This window comes from Plectrocnemia conspersa, unplaced genomic scaffold (genome assembly GCF_051122295.1).
Source record: "Plectrocnemia conspersa isolate PC_06_02 unplaced genomic scaffold, ASM5112229v1 ptg000009l, whole genome shotgun sequence".
Classification (NCBI taxonomy): Eukaryota; Metazoa; Arthropoda; class Insecta; order Trichoptera; family Polycentropodidae; genus Plectrocnemia; species Plectrocnemia conspersa.
In genome coordinates this window covers 14,328,065-14,350,485 of record NW_028277173.1, presented here as the reverse complement: position 1 = coordinate 14,350,485, position 22,421 = coordinate 14,328,065, and the positions used below count along the sequence as shown (strand labels likewise).

At 28.5% G+C, this 22,421-nt stretch overlaps 2 protein-coding genes across 3 annotated transcripts; both read right to left on the bottom strand.

Moving 5' to 3' along the window:
• Positions 1-4,720: 4,720 nt before the first annotated feature.
• LOC148231982 (endochitinase-like) lies at positions 4,721-11,020 on the bottom strand. Its single transcript, XM_088193436.1, has 12 exons — positions 10,966-11,020; positions 9,132-9,254; positions 8,989-9,062; positions 8,592-8,927; positions 8,297-8,519; positions 6,069-6,192; positions 5,795-5,992; positions 5,655-5,727; positions 5,341-5,552; positions 5,158-5,265; positions 5,018-5,086; positions 4,721-4,945 (listed from the first exon to the last, which is right to left on the bottom strand). Exons 3-12 carry the CDS (start codon positions 9,050-9,052, stop codon positions 4,823-4,825), a joined length of 1,530 nt encoding a protein of 509 aa, XP_088049562.1. The 5' UTR covers positions 9,053-9,062; positions 9,132-9,254; positions 10,966-11,020; the 3' UTR covers positions 4,721-4,822.
• A 224-nt stretch (positions 11,021-11,244) lies between these two features.
• On the bottom strand, positions 11,245-21,585 carry LOC148231981 (endochitinase-like). 2 transcript variants are annotated; one of them, XM_088193434.1, is made up of 12 exons: positions 21,379-21,585; positions 17,967-18,038; positions 17,733-17,902; positions 17,500-17,665; positions 15,273-15,495; positions 15,088-15,211; positions 13,461-13,658; positions 13,305-13,386; positions 11,995-12,206; positions 11,731-11,919; positions 11,591-11,662; positions 11,245-11,518 (listed from the first exon to the last, which is right to left on the bottom strand). In XM_088193434.1, the coding sequence occupies exons 2-12, from the start codon at positions 18,028-18,030 to the stop codon at positions 11,393-11,395; spliced, it is 1,626 nt and encodes a 541-aa protein (XP_088049560.1). In that variant the 5' UTR covers positions 18,031-18,038; positions 21,379-21,585; the 3' UTR covers positions 11,245-11,392. The 2 variants fall into 2 exon arrangements, with proteins under 2 accessions (XP_088049560.1, XP_088049561.1); XM_088193435.1 differs by lacking the exon at positions 21,379-21,585 and adding an exon at positions 21,135-21,212.
• Positions 21,586-22,421: the final 836 nt, after the last annotated feature.

The following is a 22,421-nucleotide window of genomic DNA, read 5'->3' as shown; positions in this document are numbered from 1 at the left end:
TGATATATCCTTAGTATGTATGAGGATTGAAAGTTAATGTCGATCAAATCGGCGCTGTCGCAGTGGGAAAACTATATATATATATATATATATATATATATATATATATATATATATATATATATATATATATATATATATATATATATATATATATATATATATATATATATATATATATATATATATATATATATATATATATATATATATATATATATATATATATATATATATATATATATATATATATATATCAGCCAACGGACAGCTTATAAATGTGTAGCTTCTTGGATGTTATCTAATAAACGACATTTTACAATAAATATAAATATGTGATTGCATACCTTGAATAATCGATAGCCAAAATATCTAAGAGTAGGTTATTTTTAATTCCGATGTAGCAAAATATGTATACGTCTTATTAATTAAAACTATGCTTTGTAATTTTCTTTCTCCTTTAGTGAAAAATCTTTTTCTTTATAATAGTTAACAAATAAATATTATATTTTTGCATTGAGAAACGCAAAGCAAATCATATTAATCCATTTTCAACTAGTTATGTAATATTGAGTGACACTATAACCTATAAGAAGCAATGCTTTTACGATAGTCGAGACACAACTAGCATGTGACGCATTTACTCAGAAAGACATGAAATGCCTGGTAACACAGACTATGACTAACTGAAATATAGCGATTTGTGACTTGCAACATGCAACCCTTTTCAACATAAGAGAATTGTCTACTTCTAATTATTTAATGTATTTTTATGTTCTTGATTAAAACAAAAATAATGTAAAACAATATATATATTTTTTTTAAAGGGACGCAAAAAATATAATTGATGAAAGTTTGTAAAACATAATATAATCTATAAATCGTTCGCTTTCAATACCGCTATAAAATAATATATATATTTTTTTGTTTGAACTAGCATTTTTTTAACAACATAACCCTTTTCGATTGTTATTCGAGAATTATGCGACAATATAAATAAACAACCTTTAATATAATGACCCCATCGGAAAAAAGGCGATAGGACAAACAAGATATTTCGTTACTGGCTCATTGTACTTTACGGACAATCAAATATTATGACGTTGTAAAATCGCATTCGCGCGGTATTTCCAAAGGGCAAAATTGCCGTTTTTTATGAGTAAAAATAAGGATGTCCATTCTTTAAACGACAATATTTTTTTGGCGTTTGTTTGACATTAATTAAATTTGCATTCAACGCGTTAGACTAAAGATAGTTGCTTGAGTGAAGTGTGACTGGAAAATTTTCGTCCGAGGTTTTTGCTACGAAAATGGAATTTAATGCGTCTCTCTCTCTCCTTTTCTTTCACAAGAAAGTTCATTAAACTGTCTTTATTTTGATTTAGAGCGTTTTATAGCGTGATTTATGTCGTGAGTTTCAGTCCTCTCCATTCTGAGGGCCTGCAAGTTTGTCGAGTGTTTAAATTAATTGTTGCCGGATGATGAATTATCGGCGAAATTGTTCGCATGTGAAATCTTTGAAAAGATTTCTTTAGAATGAATATAAATCGCTCCGGATGAGACGAGTCCTCTTTTCGTATATTCCGAGGATTTTTATCTCAGTCGCTTTGAACATTTACAGTCCTTTGACTTAAAATTCAACGTGTGATCGTGGGATGCGAAATTATAATTTTCAAAAGGAATCGCAAACGCGACGGTTACAAAAGTGAACCAAGCAGAGTTGCATTTTTAACATACGTGTGTCGCTTTGACTTTTAAATTCATAGTAAATTTGTTCTTTTATTTACAATATTTTATAAGTTAAATCTTATTAATCTTTCATACCTAAGTATATTTTTTGTTAAAACTATATTAATGCACATCTTGACTCCTATTTAAAAAAAAATGCGTCCCAAAATTTACAATGGCAGAAATTTTATCAAGTTAATCATTTATAGGAAATGCATCTTATATGAATTTAATGAAAAAAAAGAAAATTATGACCACTAAAAATATTAGTAAAGTAGTAGATGCTTTATTAGAATGTCTAAAAAAAATCGAACAGGAAATCACAATATCAAAAAAAGTTCTTTATGTGGCAAATCAGCAAAGATAATAGATAATGTATTGGCTGCTGATCGACCTTCGATAGTTTTGATCATTTTAAGATTACCTAAATTTATTTCATTAATCTGTCTTAATATAAACTCATATATTTATTTATTTCTATGATTTTTTACAAAATAATATAATATTATTATAAATATAGTATTAATATTTACTTTCTAATTATAATATTTCTTCGACCTAATAAGTTTATTTTAATGACTTTTAAAAACAAAGAATATAAAATTCGATTGAATTAATACTTGTATTTAGATAGATGCACTACGTTAAGTTTATACATAAATTCTCTAAATCCAGAAGTGGATTACAACAGTTCAAACCAACCCTCAATGTCGGTTGTACTATTATGCTCCTGATTAATTTATATTCACAAAACTATACAATGAAACGCGGTTGGTTGTATATGCACTGTATACCTGTGATTGAAGAACGCATCTAGCTAGCGCTTTTAATTGCGAGAATGTGATTCACAGAATCCCATTGCTTCCCAGAGATATGTCATTTCGCTTTAAGCGACTTCAATTCACGATTTACCTTTTTTTTATGATAATAAAAAATCAATTGGAACAGCGCTCAATATGAGATGAATTGACTTGAGAGATTTTTCTCTCATTGTCAACTCTATATCGCAATGTTACGTGCAAAATATACAAAAGACTAACATATATGTATGTATGTGCTGGCACCAAAAAAAAACATTATCTTTTTCATAGTATTTAATTGCGTTTTCTAAATATATTTAATAGATTTTTATCATTGCTGATGTATCAATTGTGTAATAAATAAAATATTGTCTTTATTTGACGTATAATATATATTCAAATAGTGGTTTTTGATTGTAATTGTAATTTCAATAAGTAGCCCAGTTTCAATACTTGCTCAATTACTTTAAGTTTTAAAAATAAAATTAATTTCTGCAATGGTTTATTTTATTTTACTGCAAAATTTAATACAAACATGTTTAACACTCTTAATAAAACATACCATACTGCAACACTCTTAATAAACATACCATAATTGTATATATTACACAGATCACCTAATGGCACGTGCATTATGAAACGGCAATTACTCACAAATACCGCCGAAAAACTACTCTTTCTTTGGAAAAGACGCGCGCTAGACAATACATTCTATCATAAAATGCGCATAATAATATTGTTCTTCTAACCTTTGGTTACCAATCGCAGGAGTGCCCATTTAGACTGTTTTTTTTAATGTGTAAAAAATATAGTAGCGCCGAGAAAATTTTTAAATTAAAATTTCATTAATGGTTAAAAATATATATTATAATTTGATATTTTGAAATGAAATAACCAGAAGTTTAACTCAAATCTTAGCTACTTAAAACACAAGTTAATCTCCAACTCTGGCCAGCTACATACACGTAATCTAAGCCAACAAAACTACTCAAGAAGATGTTTTTTGATACCTTGACTTAAGAATCTTATTGAACATATTTATTTAATTATACATTTTTAAACTTTTGATTGTGAATTAATAGTTTAATTTTTCGATTATCGAGTATTTTGTAAATTTTATAAGCATCTATTTTCTTATATATTTTATATTTAATATATAAATTACAACATAAAATACTACATACAAGATTAATATATAAATTACAACATAAAATACTACATACTTAATTGCAAGCACCGTTGCTTCGACAGCGCAGAGACTAAACCGTAAAGGGGAATGCAAAATACTTTTCTTTGTCACTAATTAAGCATTTGTTGACAGCTGACACGGAAGCCACATCAAGGATAAGGCACTGCATATTAAAAAAGTACAAAGATCTTTGTACAAACATATATATATACACATAGATGTATAAACCTACAAGTATTAACATACAGATTGAAAGTTTGGGAATCGGTGACATCTACATTTTTAATAATTATAAATTATTATGTGTAATACAATTTATAATCAACAGATGTCACTACAGCTGGGCCAGTTTTTTTAATAAGAGCGCATTTTTATTATAAATAAAAATTCGAGTGCCGCTGCCGGGGCTCGAAACCGCAACCTCAGAATTACTAGTCTGAGACGATACGGACTACGCTATTCCGTCCTTTGTAATATAAAATAATGACTGTCAGATTGGAAATAAATAAATATTTGCTTTATAATAATAATTAATATCTTGAAGTATGCTTAAAATTTAAATCATAGTTAAATGATTTAGCCGTTTTACTAAAATGTATCGGCGCTCAATCAATCATCTGCTACGACTGCAGCAGATTTGTCATATTTGTAATTAATTGCCACTCGAGATTAGACGTGGATTTATATATAAATTGTGTGTGTCATATATACATACACATATATGAAAGCGGCATTGCCTTTCCAAATTACTGCGCGTATAAAATTTTATTATGCCAATGAAAACCGGCGGCTTGGTACGAGTTATTAGTAGATTTTCTCGAGACATTATTGGTCTCGTAAACTTTGATGAAATAATTCAATATAACGCGTCGGATTAAAAACAGATTATCTTCCATAAGATACCAATATAGAAAATTTATTAAATTGCTTACAGTTGCGTAGTAATGTGATACCAATAATCTAATCTTAAAATACTGATTTATATCGCAAAAAAACATACATGAAAGAATTAAGAATTTTTATTAAATTAATACTATTTTTTTATTATATAATTGCAAATATTTATGATAGCTAATCATTAAATTTATATCACATTTTATTAAATTTAACCTCTGCATTCTGGTCTGTCGGAGTTCGCTGGCCAATCGCACACTTTCAAGGTTGTGTGCCATACGGTTCCAGGTGTGCATTCAAATGCCACTGGAACTCCTTGGATGCATCTCCAATACTATATCCAATGATAACAAATTATTAAAATTTGTTTAAATCTGTTAGTAATAATAATTTAAGTCATACTTACGCGAGTGCATGAAATGTCGGGGAAGAAATCTCCGCCTGTGGAGCAATCGATTTCACCGGGATTTGGTGGCTAAAATTAGGTTATTAGCAATACTTATATTTGATTACTGTAATTAAAAATTTTAGCGAACATATACTTACAGATGTTGGCTTAGCTGTGGTGCTCGGGCTCGTTGGATCAATTGGGCCAGATGAGCTACTGCCTTCACTTGGATCAGGTGTGGTTGATGGTGGACGATCCCATTCAGGCTATAAAATCATAATATTCAATATTGAATTATTTAACTTATTAAGTAAGTAAATACACAATTATAACTGACGCACCCTTGGGGTTGTGACGACGTTCGGATCTGGCACAGTATAGCTTTTCATATTATTGTACAGGACTTTTGTGAGTGGATTTGACTCGCCGCAAAGTCCTCTAAAATCATCCATGTCAATCGCCCATGTCATAGCACCCAAATATCCCTTGGTCTTAAGCCAATCCATTTTGATTTGGACAGATTCCGCATGTTCATATCCGACCCATTGTGTGCCTATAAAAATATTTTTAATTAAAATATATCATGAAATTTTTTACTAAAACGCAGTAAATATGTTAAGGAGATGTGACTAAAAATATATAATTGATGTAGTACCTTTGTGCATCCACGGGCATTTTCCGATGTCGTCCCACCTGTGCGTCCATCCGTCAGACTCGTACATACAGATCTATATCAAAAATATATATTTATGAAACTGCACGTAAAGTACGCCTTTCTATTCGATATGGCATTACCTCATAATAAGACCAGAAGCCAGTTTCGTTTGTGAATGGAGCAGGAGCTCCGCCGCCTGCCTCTTTATTGATGTAAGTTCCTAACTCGTAATTGGTGTTGCCTTGCGACAAAGTGAATGATCTGCCATAGAAAGGTATGCCTACTACCAATTTGTCGGGAGAGCATCCTTTGTTCACCCATAGACTTAGTCCGTCATTCTGAGAAAATAAAAATAACGTACTCATGATAAAATGCAGCATGAAATTGTATTGAATGGGTTAAATGAGCACGTACGACGTTGAGAGCTTCATATCCCCATTGGTCGTGTGGGCGTTTGTACAATGGACTGTGGACATCAGCGAATCCAGCCCAGTTTCCTCTCAGATCGTATGACATAACATGGATGGCATCCAATAAACTGTTGAATAGAAAAATGCAATTAATGAGATGATTAATTAACAGAACAGATCTAAAAATATTTAATGATGGAAACTTTCTTATGATGAATATATGAAATATACATTTATATTTATCATATTTTTTCAATGAAAAATCTTATTTATATTAAAATAATTTATAAATAAATATGTTTTGTAAAAAAATTTAGTAAAAAAAAATGGAGACCACAGTACTATTTTTTTCCATAGAATTTTTATGTGCAAGGCCTTATCATAGCTAAATTATTTTTTTATTTGTACATTGATTATTAATTTAATTATTGAATAATATTTTAAAAATATTAATTATTTCATGATTAGTTTTTTCCTACGGGACAAATTATATACTTAATTAAGTTTAGTGTTTTTTTTCTAATATTGTAGATTATAATTGTGGTGATTTATATAATCAAATATTTTTGTCGTTTAACTTTTTACTTTTGACGCTAAACTATATGCATCACTTCACTTTTTTTCTACAAAAATTAAATCAGTTTTATTTTAAATGTATTATTTGTATACTTCTACCATATATCAATTTATGTTTTCACTGATTTTATTGTATCAAATTATTAAAACCGCAATATAAACCAAAAATTGTGAACTTTTAAGCATTTTAAAATCGGTACATATTATTACATCGATTATTGATTTACATATTGAATAATATTTAAGAAATAATAATTATTTTATTATTAGTTTTTCCTTATAAGATTTAAATTGTTACTTTAACAAACTACATATTTAACTAAATAAAATATGATTTTTTTTCCCAAGGTTGAAATTGCGGTGATGACTATAATCAATTATTTTTATCATCGTATATAAGTGTGATATAGTCGTTTATATCACTTTTTACTTTTGACGCTAAGCTATATGCATTACATCGCTGGGATTTCATTTTTTTACTACAAAGATTTATTCAGCTTTATTTCAAATGTACTATGATTTTTCTTCTAGCTTATATAAATTTATATTTACGCCGATTTTATTTTGTGAAATTATTATAACCGAGTAAGTAATCAACTTTTTAAAACAGTATATATGATATTTAAAACCAGTATATATTACATTCTGTATTATTATAATTATTGAATAATATTTTAGAATTGAAAAATATTTTATTAATAGTATTTCGCTATAAGACTTGAGATTGTACTTAAAAAAAGTATGCTTTTAATTAAATAAAATTTGATTTTTTTTTAATTATAAAATTAATTATTTTTATCATTTTGATATAAACGATTAATTTATTAAGTTAATAGTACTTATTACTTTGACGCTAAGCTATATGCATATTTCACTATGATTTCACTTTATTTCAAATATGTAGTGAGTTTTCTTCTAGCATGTATAAATTTATGTTTACACCGATTTTATAATGTGAAAATATTGATACTGCATTATACATATTCAAAGATCTAAAACCAGTACATATTAATTAATTTATTAAAACGATAGCAATAAATTGTAATCAAGTTCAATTCCAAAAACCGATACAATGTGTCACACTTAAATTGAAAAAATAATAAACGACTATAAAATTATATTAGCATAAGCTATTAAAAACTAGCTACAGTTGTGGGCAATATATCAATTTTAATGCACAAATGTATAATTTTAGAGCACAAATGACTTTTCCTTTTAAAAAACTCAATAATTTAATTTAAAACTCAGTTGAATTAAATATGCTTAATGTTTTGTAAAATATCATAAGCATAAATAATTGAAAATATTTAATATTGCATAAAATTTAATTAAATGAAGTCAAAGATATAAAAACCAGATATCGTTAGAGATAATACATCTGTAATTTGGATGTAATTTTACGTAAATAACAGTAGCATAAATATTATAAATAGTATATAAATCATTTAAAATGAAAGGTCGATAAAATAATCATCAACACTAATTTTTAATTTCTGTTTTAAAACAAATATACAAGAAATTTCGATATGTTTACGTATTTAACTGAATTTCAGTTAGAATTTATATGAAAATATAGTTTTATTATTAAAAATATTAAAGTAGAGTATTTCGTAGAATTCAGTATTATGATAAAAATGAAAATAAGTATATACTCACATGCAAAGCTCAGGTACGTGATAACCCTCATCGAGACGGAACTTGGCTAGCGGAACAGCAATCGTAATTTCCCATCCTTTTTCTTGCCTATCAAAAGCCCTCCTCAATTCTTCAACGAAATAGAAGAAATTATTCTTGTCTGCGAAACTGCCACCACGATCGGCTGCTCCGGGGTACTCCCAATCGAGATCGAATCCGTCGAATTCGTACTTATGCATGAAATCTACAACCATAACACTATCAATATCATATTTTATTCAATCATATATCATAGAAAAATTTAAATAATACACACCAATGACGCTGTTGATGAAAGAGGTCCTTCTCGCTTTTTGGGAAACCATAGCCGAATATTTCTCTCCTCCCTCGGCCCATCCTCCGACGGCTACTTCCAATTGCAATTTAGGGAACTTGTGGCGAAGATTGGTGAAGTTTCTGAATCCATTGTTGACAACGTCGTTTTCGGGATCGATAACTAGGACTCCCCAAGTTTTGTCGTCGAGGCCGATGAAAGAATAGATGAGATGAGTGCAAAGGTCTCCGGGAACATCATCAATCGTGTATTTGCCAACGCCCGGGCGATAGATCGCCCAGTTGCTGAAGTAGCATACGATTCTAGATTCCTTAATTGCTATAAAAGTTTAAAATTATATATTTATTCTATTAAAATAATAATAATAATCGATATTTACCCAAGGCAGGGGGAGCCACTGCCAGGCAGATCACGAACAACGACAACAGGGTTTTGAGACCCATGTTTCGAAATCTTTAATGCAATGTTCAAGATCAGTTTTATAGATTAAAGATAATATAATATTTATTATTGTCAATTTACCTCTTTTTCGACTCCAGCAGTATGGACTGAGTGAAGTGGCGATATCAGTTTATTTTTTCGTTTATATATTTTCGCGTGTATCGATTATCTCGTAGAAAATCTGATTTGTTTTATCTGTAGCAACTATGGATTTTAATTTTTAAAATCGTATGATGAAGTACATCATGATGTAATTAAAAAAATGTTCACAAGAAAATCTTAAGCTTAGATTCCTATAAGTGAAATGGTATGCAATATTAATACTTAACCACCTAACCTAACTTAATTTACCCTAACTGAGAAAAAAACATATATTAAAAATTAATATAACTTAACTTAATCTGTGATAAAAATATTATTAAAAAATATTTTACGCAAAGTAATATCATAACACACACCATTATTAATAGATAAATTTGTTAATTAATATGTACGAAGATAACTATATAAATATCATTATTTTATTTTTTTAATTCTGTCGCACTCTGAATGTAGTTTTATTATAAGTATTATTTTGTGTTCTTGGTATATTTTAGTATAAAAAATTAAGTTGTTAAAATATATCGAAATATGTTAGAATGCCACTTTGCTTACTACAATATCTAAGTTTTTATACATTTAATTAAAGCCATTTAATAGTTAAAAAAAACACATAAATAATAACTATATAACATGAATCATATTTTTTGCATTAGAAACTACATCGCTCTATTTTATTATCATATACAAGAAGTGTACTAGTTTAATTATTTATTAATGATTTACATACCAGATATAACGGAATATTACGTTGACATTGACACATCAACTCTTCCCAATGACCCAGAAGTGCACAGTAGTTATTATTGAATAACACCGTTATTCGTAAAACATTTAATAATTACATTTTTAGCGAAATATAAAGACTAAATAATTTTATTTTTAACATATGCTTATTATTGTTCATTAAGCATATGCTCTACGCATATTAAAATAAAGTAAATAGAACAAAATTGTATACCACTTGGACAAACATGTTATTGAGTTCAGAACTATTTATTTTAAATATTTTATTTAATTTAATCCGAATATCTATCACACTGCCTTTGACATGCAAATCTATAATTTCATTCGATTCGTTCTAGTAGTTTTTCCGAAATTTCGGATACAATTTTAAACCATATACACAGAGTTATATAACTCTAACGGTATATTTTACCAGATTGATATACATAAAAAGATGACCACTTTATGACGAATCCAATACTTTTCTACACCACATAAGTGAAGGATACAAATATATACAAGATGAAAATCCCCCAACTGTATCATATATATGTTACATAAATATCCGTATTTAATAAATACAAGATCTTAAAATTCATTTTTTTATATACTTTATTTATAGTACTATATTTAGATTTTAAATTAAATAATGTTTTTTATTCTGAAATATGTATTAATATATTTAATATATTATAGTATCTAAGATTGAAATAAATTTATAATCCTATTAGTATTTGTACACATAATATGGAAATTTAATTGTTTTATTGTTGAGAAAATCTATATAATTTGGTATTACATTGAATCTTATCAAATTAAAAAATAATCGGTAGTATTTATTAAAAAAAAATCAAGATCAAAAATTAACGATTATCAATTAAAGATAGGTAGTGCTTGTTAAACAATATTTTTCTAAAATAAAATATATAGATAAAAAATAATAATATTTTAATTTTAATTGCTTTTTAAAAAAAACGTTACTTTTATATATTAATTATAAAAAAACATATATAACATAAATACATATAGCCAAGACAATATCCTGCTTTGATCCAAATAAGATACAGGTTTACTTTGGGTTTCCATATACCATTTCAATTTGAGCTCACAAAATCCAACCAATTCGCAATAAACTTTAGAAACCTGCGTCCTTTTCGTATATATTTTCCTTTGGAGAAATATTGAAAATAATTTTCCGCATTTGTTTACGTCTAAATATGAAACGCACAACAGAATTCATCTGACAACAAGATTGACGCAAAATGGATATCGTTAATACTTTATCTTATCGATTTTTTACACAAAAAATAAATATAAACATCATTTTATTACTTGTGATAAAAAAAATCAGGTTTATATAATACAAATGTTAGAGAAAGTAAATAGTTTTATTGCTCTACGTTTAGCATAATATGGCACGTCACATTTTACACACATGAAATAAATACATTAAATACGCCCATACATTAAGAAGCATCTAACAATAATACTGAAAGTGATAATATAGAAATAATAATTTATTGATTTCTGCACTGTGGCCTATCGGCGTTTTCCGGCCAATCGCAGATTTGTATCTTTATATTGAAAATAGTTCCTGGTCTGCAAGAGAATAAGACTGGATCACCATGGACACATCTCCAATACTGAAAAAATATTTAGATAAAAAGCAATTAATTTGTAAAAACTACAATAAAAATAAATTAAAATATTTTTACATGAATGCAGGATTTATGAGGCATAAAATCACTATTTGCTGTACATTTAACTTCGTTTTCAGAGCTTGAGACCTATAAAATTTAATTATTCAATTAATTAATATAAAATCTTATTATATACATATACTTTTGAGCCATACTTGAGTCGTGGATGTTTCTGGTGTTGCGGTAGTTGTAGTTGTAGTTGTAATAGGCTTAGGAGTATCCACAAGTACAGGCCTTTGTGTAGTTACAGGTGGAATATAAGCTGGTTTAATACTAGTTGTAGTTGGAATTGGAGCACCTTCAGCTGAATCTGAAGGAGTTGATGGGGGGCGATCCCATTCAGGCTAAAATACAATCAAATAATATTTATTACATAATTAGAAATAGTGATAATTTTTTTTAAATAAATGTGTACGAACCCTTGGAGTGATGTTGCCACTCGGATTTGGGACTACATAGTCTTTAAGGCTGTTGTACATGACTTTAATAAGGGGATTTGTTTCTCCGCAAACTCCTCTAAAGTCGTCCATATCAATAGCCCACGTCATACCGCCAAGATAACCTTTGGTTTTTAGCCAATCCATTTTGATTTGAATGCTCATTGGATGCTCATAACCAACCCATTGTGTTCCTGTAAATAACAGTAATAATATATGTATACTAAAAATAAATTTACTGATTATAAAGAACATATTTTATGCAGTAATGGGCAACGTATTATTGGGGGAGAATTTTAGGAATTTTTCCAAAACATTAATCACTCATTATCACCTATAAGTACCGGAAAAACTACCCTTTGTGTGAAAAGGATGCGCGATTTACAATGCGTTCTACCCTAAGCAAAAGGCACTATATATATATATATATATATATATATATATATATATATATATATATATAAATATATATATATATATATATTTATTGTATCCAAAAAGCGATGCAATTGGTCCATTAACATCCTCTTCTGTTTCAAATGAGCAATATAAAATATGTGAGTCAGATAGAGAGAGAGAGAGGCTAGAAGAAAGACACTCGCACTAGCATCATCAGATCACAGCCGACAATAATTCAACTCAACACTCCAGCAAAAACAATCCGACTTTCAAGACTACCTTTTTTTACTCCACTACCTGATAATGGCAGCTACATTCTCATATGTATGTGGTGTATCATATGTGCTTAATAAAATAAACTAATAACAGCTTTTACGGCGGTTATTTTGGCTGCAAAGTCACACCCTTTCGGCCTTAAAGCCAGATTTTTTTTATTTGCAGCTGGAGTAGAATAAACATTTTTTGATTAATAAAATAAATAAAATTACAGTATCTTCTTGGTTAAAAGTTGGCAAAATAATATAAATTTTAACATAAAAATATACATGCTAAAAAAATATCTTTATTTTTTTGTAAATTTTAAATATTAATATTTATTGAAAAATAACTAATAGTATCATATTATTTGTTATTCCCATAAAAAATACAAAAAGTATGATAAAGTTTATTACAGATCTTTTTCTATATCACTATTTTTTAGTTTTAGCCGCAGTGAAAATCATTATAAATCGAAACCAATACTTTGCTGATTACTTTATTTATTGTTTTACTTTATCTCAATTTATAAAAAAAAAGCTCAGAGACTTGTTTAGTTTTCCTTACTTTTCTCTTTCGCTTAAAAGTCTGTCTTTACTACACCCATGATAATATTAACTAAGAAACTTTTTTATTACCTTTGTAGGCGAAGGGGCACTTTCCGACGTCGTCCCATTTCACGGTCCATCCGAGGTCTGGCTTTTGAACTTCCATACATATCTATCACACAAAAACACGATATCAATCTCATTAAAATTTAATCAAAATGTAGATTGAGCAATTATTATCCTCACTTCGTAGTAAGACCAGAATCCTGTCGCGTTCGTGTAAGGCGCCGGATCTCCACCGCCAGCTTCTTTGTTAATGTACGTACCGAGATTGTAATTGTTGTTTCCCTGAGACAACGTAAACGATCGTCCGTAGAAAGGCACTCCAACTACCAATTTGTCAGGTGAGCACCCTTTATCTACCCACAGTTGTAAGCCGTCGTTCTGAAAATTTGTTTGTTTAAGTAACAACTTATCAATATCTTGATATCGGCTCAAGTTTAAAAGGTTAACCCTCGTCTTTAGTTCTATGCTAATTTAATGCCAGAAACAAATGTTCGACTTAAAAATCATAACTTAATATTTAAATGAATGCGTATCTATTTTAATAATATATTTCGTAGATTAATCGGTTTTAATTCATCGTAGGAATCATATCCAAAAAAATGTAAACTCGACTGATTTAACCGTTTGTATGCCACAGTTTGTATGTCACAAACTTTCTATTAGGCTCTTGCAAAAATTTGCATTTATACTTTAAAATGATATTACAAGACATTAAGTATATAGTCATATATGGAGAAACGTTTAAAAGTATTACCACTCTATAGCATTCATAAAATGACAAGAAATAAAAGATAGCTTTTCAATGTTTCCAGTGTTGTCATAAGCAACTTGTGCCTTTGTAATTTTTAATAACAATTTTCCGACCTATTTTGAATCAAATCGATTGAAGAAGCCTTTCTGTTGATGCACAAACAAAGAATCCTGCTATTAAATTTTATTATCAAAATTGAAATTTGTCCTTGTGTCTGGCTACTAAAATACGAATATTATTACTCGAACAATTCTTGAATGCCGTAAAGCAACATTGGATGTACACCTATACAAAAATAATATTGAGAACTCAATTAAAAATAGATAACAACTTTATAAAACATGAAAGTCAGTTTTTAATGAGTGTTACAAAAACTCAACTGAATTTAAATTCACTACAAAACTTAAAATAAATCGTCAAAGACCAAAAATCTGCTGAAGAATATTTTCATTTAAAAGATTTTGACAAAATTATTAAATTAATTAAAAATAGACTTACGCGTCGATTTCAATAATTTCTTTAACGCAAAATTATTGCTAAGGAAATATGAAAAAAATGGCAGAATTATTGAAAGAAATTATCGAAATGGTAATCTTCAGCATATTACATAGCATAAGCTAAAAGATCATTTAGTATTCTGAAAAAATTTAAGCTTTCTATGATCGACAATGAGTCAGAAGCGACTTAATAAATTGACACGACATATTTTATATAATTCTGAAATACATAACAACCGATTTTGCTAATGGAAAAGCGCGAAGAGCCTCTGAATGAATAACTAAATGTTATAACCGAACAAATATTTAATATAATACCATTGATTTTATTGTCTTGCCCACGTTGTTTTCTTTTTAATATTCAATGGCCTCCAAAATAATATAATAGTTGCCCCAAGCTTAACATTTTTTATCAAAGGCTCTGTTTACATGTATTATATTTTAAATGTTTTATAAACTTTGTATTGGTTATTTAGGATTATGTTATTTTATAATAATATTAGTATCTGATATAATTTAATCTACCCTCATTTGACATAATAAATTAATCGATACTTACAACGTTCAGTGTTTCATAAGCAAATTGATCATGTGGACGCTTGTACAGAGGGCTGTGTACGTCGGCAAATCCGGCCCAATTTCCTCTCAAATCGTATGACATAACATGTACGGCGTCCAGCAACCTTAAAATGGAATTTTGTAATGGAAGTCGAATTCATATGTGTGTTGTAAAAGTGTACTTACTCGCAAAGCTCGGGCACGTGGTAACCTTCGTTGAGCCGGAACTTGGCGAGCGGAACGGCTATTGTTATTTCCCATCCTTTGCCTACCCTAATGAAAGCTCTTCTCAACTCTTCGACAAAATGGAAGAAGTGGTTCTTGTCTGAGAATGAACCTCCTCTATCAGCAGCGCCGGGATACTCCCAGTCGAGATCAAATCCGTCGAATTCGTATTGCTTCATAAAACCTTTAAAAGTATACATGTACATGTCATATATATTTTTAAAACAGCAATTTCAGGGATGACTAAAACTAATGGAATAGATTTAGTTGTAACTTATACCTAACGTTCGTATTTGCACGATATAAATCATATCTAGCTAAAATGTTAATAGTCAGGTCCGGTCGCTGAGATATTTTCCTTTTCGGTCGCTCGCGTGTTAAGTGTCGAGAGTGAGTAAGAGATGAGAGCGTGCAATTGCACGCTCTTATTCACCATTAAGTAAAAGGGAAAACATATCACCATTAAATAATTTGTAGGGTTCATCAAATAATTGGAGTGATTAACTCATGCAATTATTTTATAAAAAGGGCAATTCGGCAAGAGATTAAGCATTTTAGCCATCTTAGAAAAAATAATTTTCTTCGCTAAAATAGGACACCACCGTGTAAATTTTTTTGCCGGCTTAAGTCACAAGGTACATGCTTTGAAACAAAAAGGTTTAAAATATCCCATTAAGGGCGCCATAGGTATAAATACGGGAACGTACTCACTTCCCCTTAAATACATCGTCTAAGGACACTTCTACTGGCATTTACAAATGCACATCTACGTCGAAGCTTATAGTATCAGATTTTCAAGAGCCCACTAACTTGGATTACGACCAAGAGGAGGCCGACTCAACTTCAGCGAAGATTGCCGAAGGCACCGCTTCTCTCTTAGTATGGTCCAGCTTTACGTTTAACCCGCACCGATAAGACTTGGAGCCTACAGACGTAATAACGGACAATATTTTAACCTCCTGAATTGAAGGTTATGGCAATCTTTTTCACCATACAGTTTTTAATATTAAAAACTACTAATAGAAACAGTTGCCTTTAATTGCTTATGTAAAATTTATTTAGCATCAGTTTTTCTCACATTTTTTACTAAAATGTAAAGTACTGTCTTTGCCTACAACTATATGATAACAAGCAATATTTTCAAGATAATACTTTTATTTTCTAAATAAAAACGTAGAATAATGTTTCATAAATATGGTGCGGTAAAAGCATATTTTTTGTGAAATATTTAATTATAACATACAAAGCGCTAAAACTAAAAACTTAAAATAATTATTAGTAAATCAATATTTAAATAATACACATTTAAATAATTATTTTAACAGCTGATATTTTCCTAATAAATTTAAAAATCATTTTAATTTTTATAAATAATTACCAAGCATTCCATATTTTTTTATAAATACGTATTTACTGCATTCAAAAAATTCAGTCCTGTGTCGTTCCCCTCCACAGAGGTATGTGTTTTTAAAAGTTATATTAAAAACTATATTTATGTCCTTGTAAAACTTTTTTCTTCAAGACGTGTGTAAAAAATACGATAAAAATAAAAGTATTGTTGTGAATTTTAAAGCAGATCTTTATATTACGGATTCAATAGTAAATAGTAAATAAAAATACTAAAAAATTTAAATCTGTCATAATTTAAAAGCTCTAGAAGTATTTTAGCAAAACGCAATGCGACAGTGCTCACATATTAAGTGTTAAATAAAAATGTATTATTTTCAGAATATATTTTCTAAAATGCTAATAAATTTAATAAAAATTGTTAAACCTTTTGCAGCATTTAATATTTAAAATGTATTTATTTAATTGACGTAATTGTATGATTTATATTAAAAAATATATGTGTACTACGTATGAAAAATAGAATATGTGTAATGTGACGATGATCATTATAAATAAACCACAAGAAACTGATCGCAGTACCACATAAATTATAAATACATCTATAAACACAAAACGTTGCTTTCGTTACTAAATAGTAGGAGTTAAGTTACTTGAAAACATATATTTATAAACCTCTTCATAAATTTAAATCATTTTAATAATAGATTGTAATTGTGAGATTTGAGATTCATAATGAAAGCTTTGTTTATGTTTCAAATGTCAATTTGAGATAAACTACTCGTTAATACCGTAGGGTTTTAAACTTTTAATTAAGTTGAAATATCATTTAAGCTCTCACCTACTACGCTGCTAATAAACGACGTCCTCCTAGACTTTTGAGAAACCATAGCAGAATATTTCTCTCCACCTTCAGCCCATCCACCCACGGCAATTTCTAATTTTAGATGTGGATATTTGCTGCGAAGCGATGTGAAGTTTTTGTATCCGTTCATTTCAATATCAACCTTAAATTACCACACAATAAATACACAAATATCGAATTCTAATAATACATCGGTAAAATTTAAAAACCTTAGGATCGATGATGAGAACATCCCAATTTTTATCATTGACGCCTATAAACGAATAGATGACATGCGTGCACAAATCACCGGGAATATCTTCGATTCCATATCTACCGATACCAGGCCTATAAATTGCCCAGTTGCTAAAGTAGCACACAACTCTGGGTGGCTTTGTAGCTGAAAGCGTAATAATTTATAAGCATAATATTACATATAAAAATAAAATATAAAAAATACGTACCTAAAATCGATGGAGCTATGGCGAAAAGTAATATCGTGATTGAGATAAGGGCTCTGAGACCCATGATGAAATCTGTAATTAATTTAATGATTTTTATTTAATGATTTTTGTACCAAATTATAATAAATATATGTTGATTTTTATGTTAGTTTGAAGCGTATAACAAAGTGTGGGCGCTAGTTAAATTAACCGTCTTTTATATGCGATCTTTATCTATGATAGTTTTAAAATAATGTACCTTAATGTTGCATCAATTTTATGATGTTTAAAGATTGATAAGCATCATATAGTGTAAAAATATGTGTGATATACTAATTAAAATATATTAAATTTGATACATAATAATATAGCGATCTGCGATTTTGATTAAAATTAATTTAATCACACGTAGTATTTTTTTGGATCTGTGAAAAGTGCGAAATGTATATATAAGAAGTACATAATTTAATAAAATCATGATAATACTTTATTTCAATGTTTAAAAAAACATAATATTTGCCTATTCTGTATAGTTAACATTATTGAATTGGACAATCTATACTTAATTACGTTACCAGTGATTATCACTTTATTTATAATTATATATACATAACATCCAAATATTTGTTTTTGTTTATAAATGGCTAAAAATACGTAAAAATAATTGTATTTCATATTGATAGCGAATATATGTATATGTATATAATTATTTATAAATATATATATATATAGTACCGTTTGTTTTCAGAAAATACAATAGTGCAGTTCAAACTTATTTTTCTTGTATAATAAAGTACTTTCATTTTTATTCTACAAACAAATAAAATCTGAATAAATGATTTGCGTTATTTTTTTATTGTTTTATTTTATATATTAAAACAATCTTTAAGATAAATAATATTGGATTCATATGCGTCATAATCGATTGAGCTGAATTTAATCAGGATATTTTTCATAAAATTCAATAAAAGTCTAGTTGTTAAATACATATTATTGATAAAATATTTTTTTAACTGAATTAAATTTCTCATTGAGATATTGTAGTGTCAAGAAAAAACAATTAATTTATGGACATTTTATTAGATAATCCCGAAATTAATGTTATTTTTGTCAGTCGTGCTTTGACCGTTTTTTTCTTAAATCTATATTGATGCATATCTGGACTCCAAATTACGATATTAAAAAAAAATGGGGCGTAAAATTTACAATGACAAAAATTTTTACCAATGAACAATTTATACGTTGTATGATTTTTTCAAAAGTTCTGCATCTAACAACTAAGTGTAATATCCGTAAATGGCAAAAACAGTTTAAATAAATTCGATCGGAAAGTTATGATTTCAAGTCTAGTCTTAGATGTGGGAGACCAGAAAAGATAGGCGATAATGTCCTAGATGCAGAAACGGAAGCAAATCCTACTCAAACTATCCATCAGATAGCCGAGACACTAAATCATTCCGATTCAACCGTTTAAGCAGATCGGGAAAGCTTGGAGACAATTTGTATGAATTCCACACGAATTGAGCGAAGAAAAGAAGTCGGCTTCCAAGAGCTTCTGGATTTTAAACCCGTTTTTTTTTCTCAATCGTTTGATAGTACGACAGTAATCGTCGATAAAATACAAAATATTTGATGCTAATGGGATTTAAAAAATATCAAAGAAGTTAAAGAAGGTAATATCTATAAAAAAAAAATGTATTAAATCATTAAAATAAAAAAGATATTCTCTTCGGTATTATTAAATTTTAGTTGATTATATGACTTATAGCATTATTATCATCTATTTAATGGATACTCCTACAAAACGCCCGATGAATGCAAAAATTTACCAACTTACATAAGACTCTTGAATAGTAATTAAAGGACCTGGGTCGGTGTCCTTTGGGGTAAAAAAAAAGATAAAATATGTGAAATGTGCAGATAGGTTGAAGACCTTCGAAAAAATCAAGTTCATTGTGGGTTCACGTTCGTTGACCCATCGAAATTAATTCGGTAACCGGTTCGCGAGAGATTTCATCTCGGCAGCTCCTCTGCGACATTTCCTTTTACCGTTAAACCGGCCACAGTCTGTATTTTGGCGAATAATTTGGTCATCTGTTAAACTGTTAATGGTGTCTTTGCGATAGCTTTTGATTAACGGGCGCGAAAGTGCTCGCCCTAGTTTTTTATTACATTTTTAGCAACAGGATCGATATAATCAATCAGCTTATGTGGAATGCAAACGGAAAAATTAAAATATCCTGTACGTTCATAAATTAAATATTTTTGTTAACAATTACAACAATAAGAATTTTTAATTAAAAACGATTTGTTCATAATAATATAAAAATAACTAAAAAAATACATTTAAAATGAGATTAAAAAATTATAAACTTACATTATATTGATAATTTAAAACATCATGGAAAAACAGAGGTAAGTCATATTTCGTTAATTACATTTTTTAGTAGCGTTATATTATCACATTAGTTTCAAAATATACAACATTTTATTCAATGAAACGATTATATCTATCACTAATTGACTTACCTCCTTTTCTCCTGATGTTTCATATGTAACACAAGAATGTATAATAAGTATTAGATGGTTATCTTTAAATATATAAAATAGGGTTGTTATAATACAAAAGTGTGATAGCAAAGGTTCGCATTAAGTAATATCATTGTATATGTCGTTTAACTGCTAAGCGATAAAAAAATAATAAAAACTTTTAATGCGTTGTTGGCAACTGACAGATACACTGAGACAGCAAAAGCTTTAAGAAAGATGTTATTTGAAGCTTGATCTAACAATGAAAATATAAGTATTCACATAATTTATTGTATTATTTTGTAATATACTATTATTCGCTTATGTATAACTAAAATTGTTAACAATAATCCTGAATTGTTTGTTTTATAACTAGAACATTATGATTAAAATTATAGTTAAAAATAACAATACATATTTTAATGTATAAGTTAAAAAAATAAACTAACAATAATTCAGCGCTAATAATTAATTAGTTCCTATCGATATTACTAATTAAAAAACATTGTATTGTTATTATAAATTTTGATTAATTCTACCTGTTACAAAGTTTATACTTTGTTCGATTTTATGGGTAAAAATGATTAAATATCAGTAATTAAAATTATACAATTTCTACAAAATCGACGAAAATATAATAAACTATTAAATTTCACTTACTATTTCATTCACTATATTATATTATATAACTAACAATTAAATGAGTAAACCAATCGACGCGACGCTATGATCGCAAATGATGACAGTTAGCTCGATCAAAACCCGCTAAGTGCCTCGTTCTTACGGTAACGACCTCATAGTTAGAAAACTACATTGTGACATGTTTAAAATTACAAGGCCAAGGACCTGCCAGTAAAATTTCACTGCGTGACTTTTAATCCGGTTAAGTGAATTTGCTACTCACTGGTTTATTGTTAACCGTGCAAAGACCTGCCGCAAAATAACGCCAAATTCGCAGAACGTCTTTTATTTATATATGCCGGTTCGTGTGTGCATATATATATATATACACACTTAGTAATAAATATTCTTTCACGTTAATAAAACATGATTGAAAAAATACAAGAAGAGCAAACGACTTTTGGAGGACAGAGAAAGATGCATCAGTGGTACTCCATGTTGCATTTAATGTTTGTTATATATTTTATTTTAAAATATGTATTGTGATTATTATTTATAAATTATGGAACGAACAGGTACAATCAATATTTTTGTTGCTAATATCCTTAATAATACAGAAAAACTATAATAATAATAATAATAAAATACATATTTATTATACTGAGAGAAAAAAATCATGAACCAAATGTTTAACCTGTTTTTTACATTTCCTTAAAATAAAAGCAAATTGTCACGAAAAATTCTTAAAAACACAAAGCTCAAGGGATACTCAGTTCACGTATTGTTTGATAATGTCATTCTATTGTGCCCTTCTAAATTTCACCTGTACGAATACAGTGATTGAAAAATATATGATTTATATTATAAACATATGATTTTTTTAACTATGGTTATTGTGAATATCATTGTTGGACACATAAATAAGAAAAAAACATTTATGTTTTGTATTTATAACTTTTAAAAAGGCCTTTTTTATAATAAATTTAACTAGTTAAATAAATTTAACTATTTATTAATTGTATATTTTTACTGTATAAATAATGTCTGATTATCGGCCATAACATTTTTATAGACATCTGTAATGTCTCGTTCCTTTGTTTCAAAGCTGCATTGTGAGAATGTGCGTCAATAAGGATGGATTATATTTTACGACATAAAGAAGAATGCTCGTTTTTTTTCATGTCATTTTTATCTCGCATTCCTTCTGTGCATCTTTGTGTCATGATCGATGACTGGCGAATATAATTTCCTCGTTCACAAGACCGATCTTCGGGATAATGATACCTCATCGGTCATGGCCCGGAGAAAGAAGTTACATACAAAGGG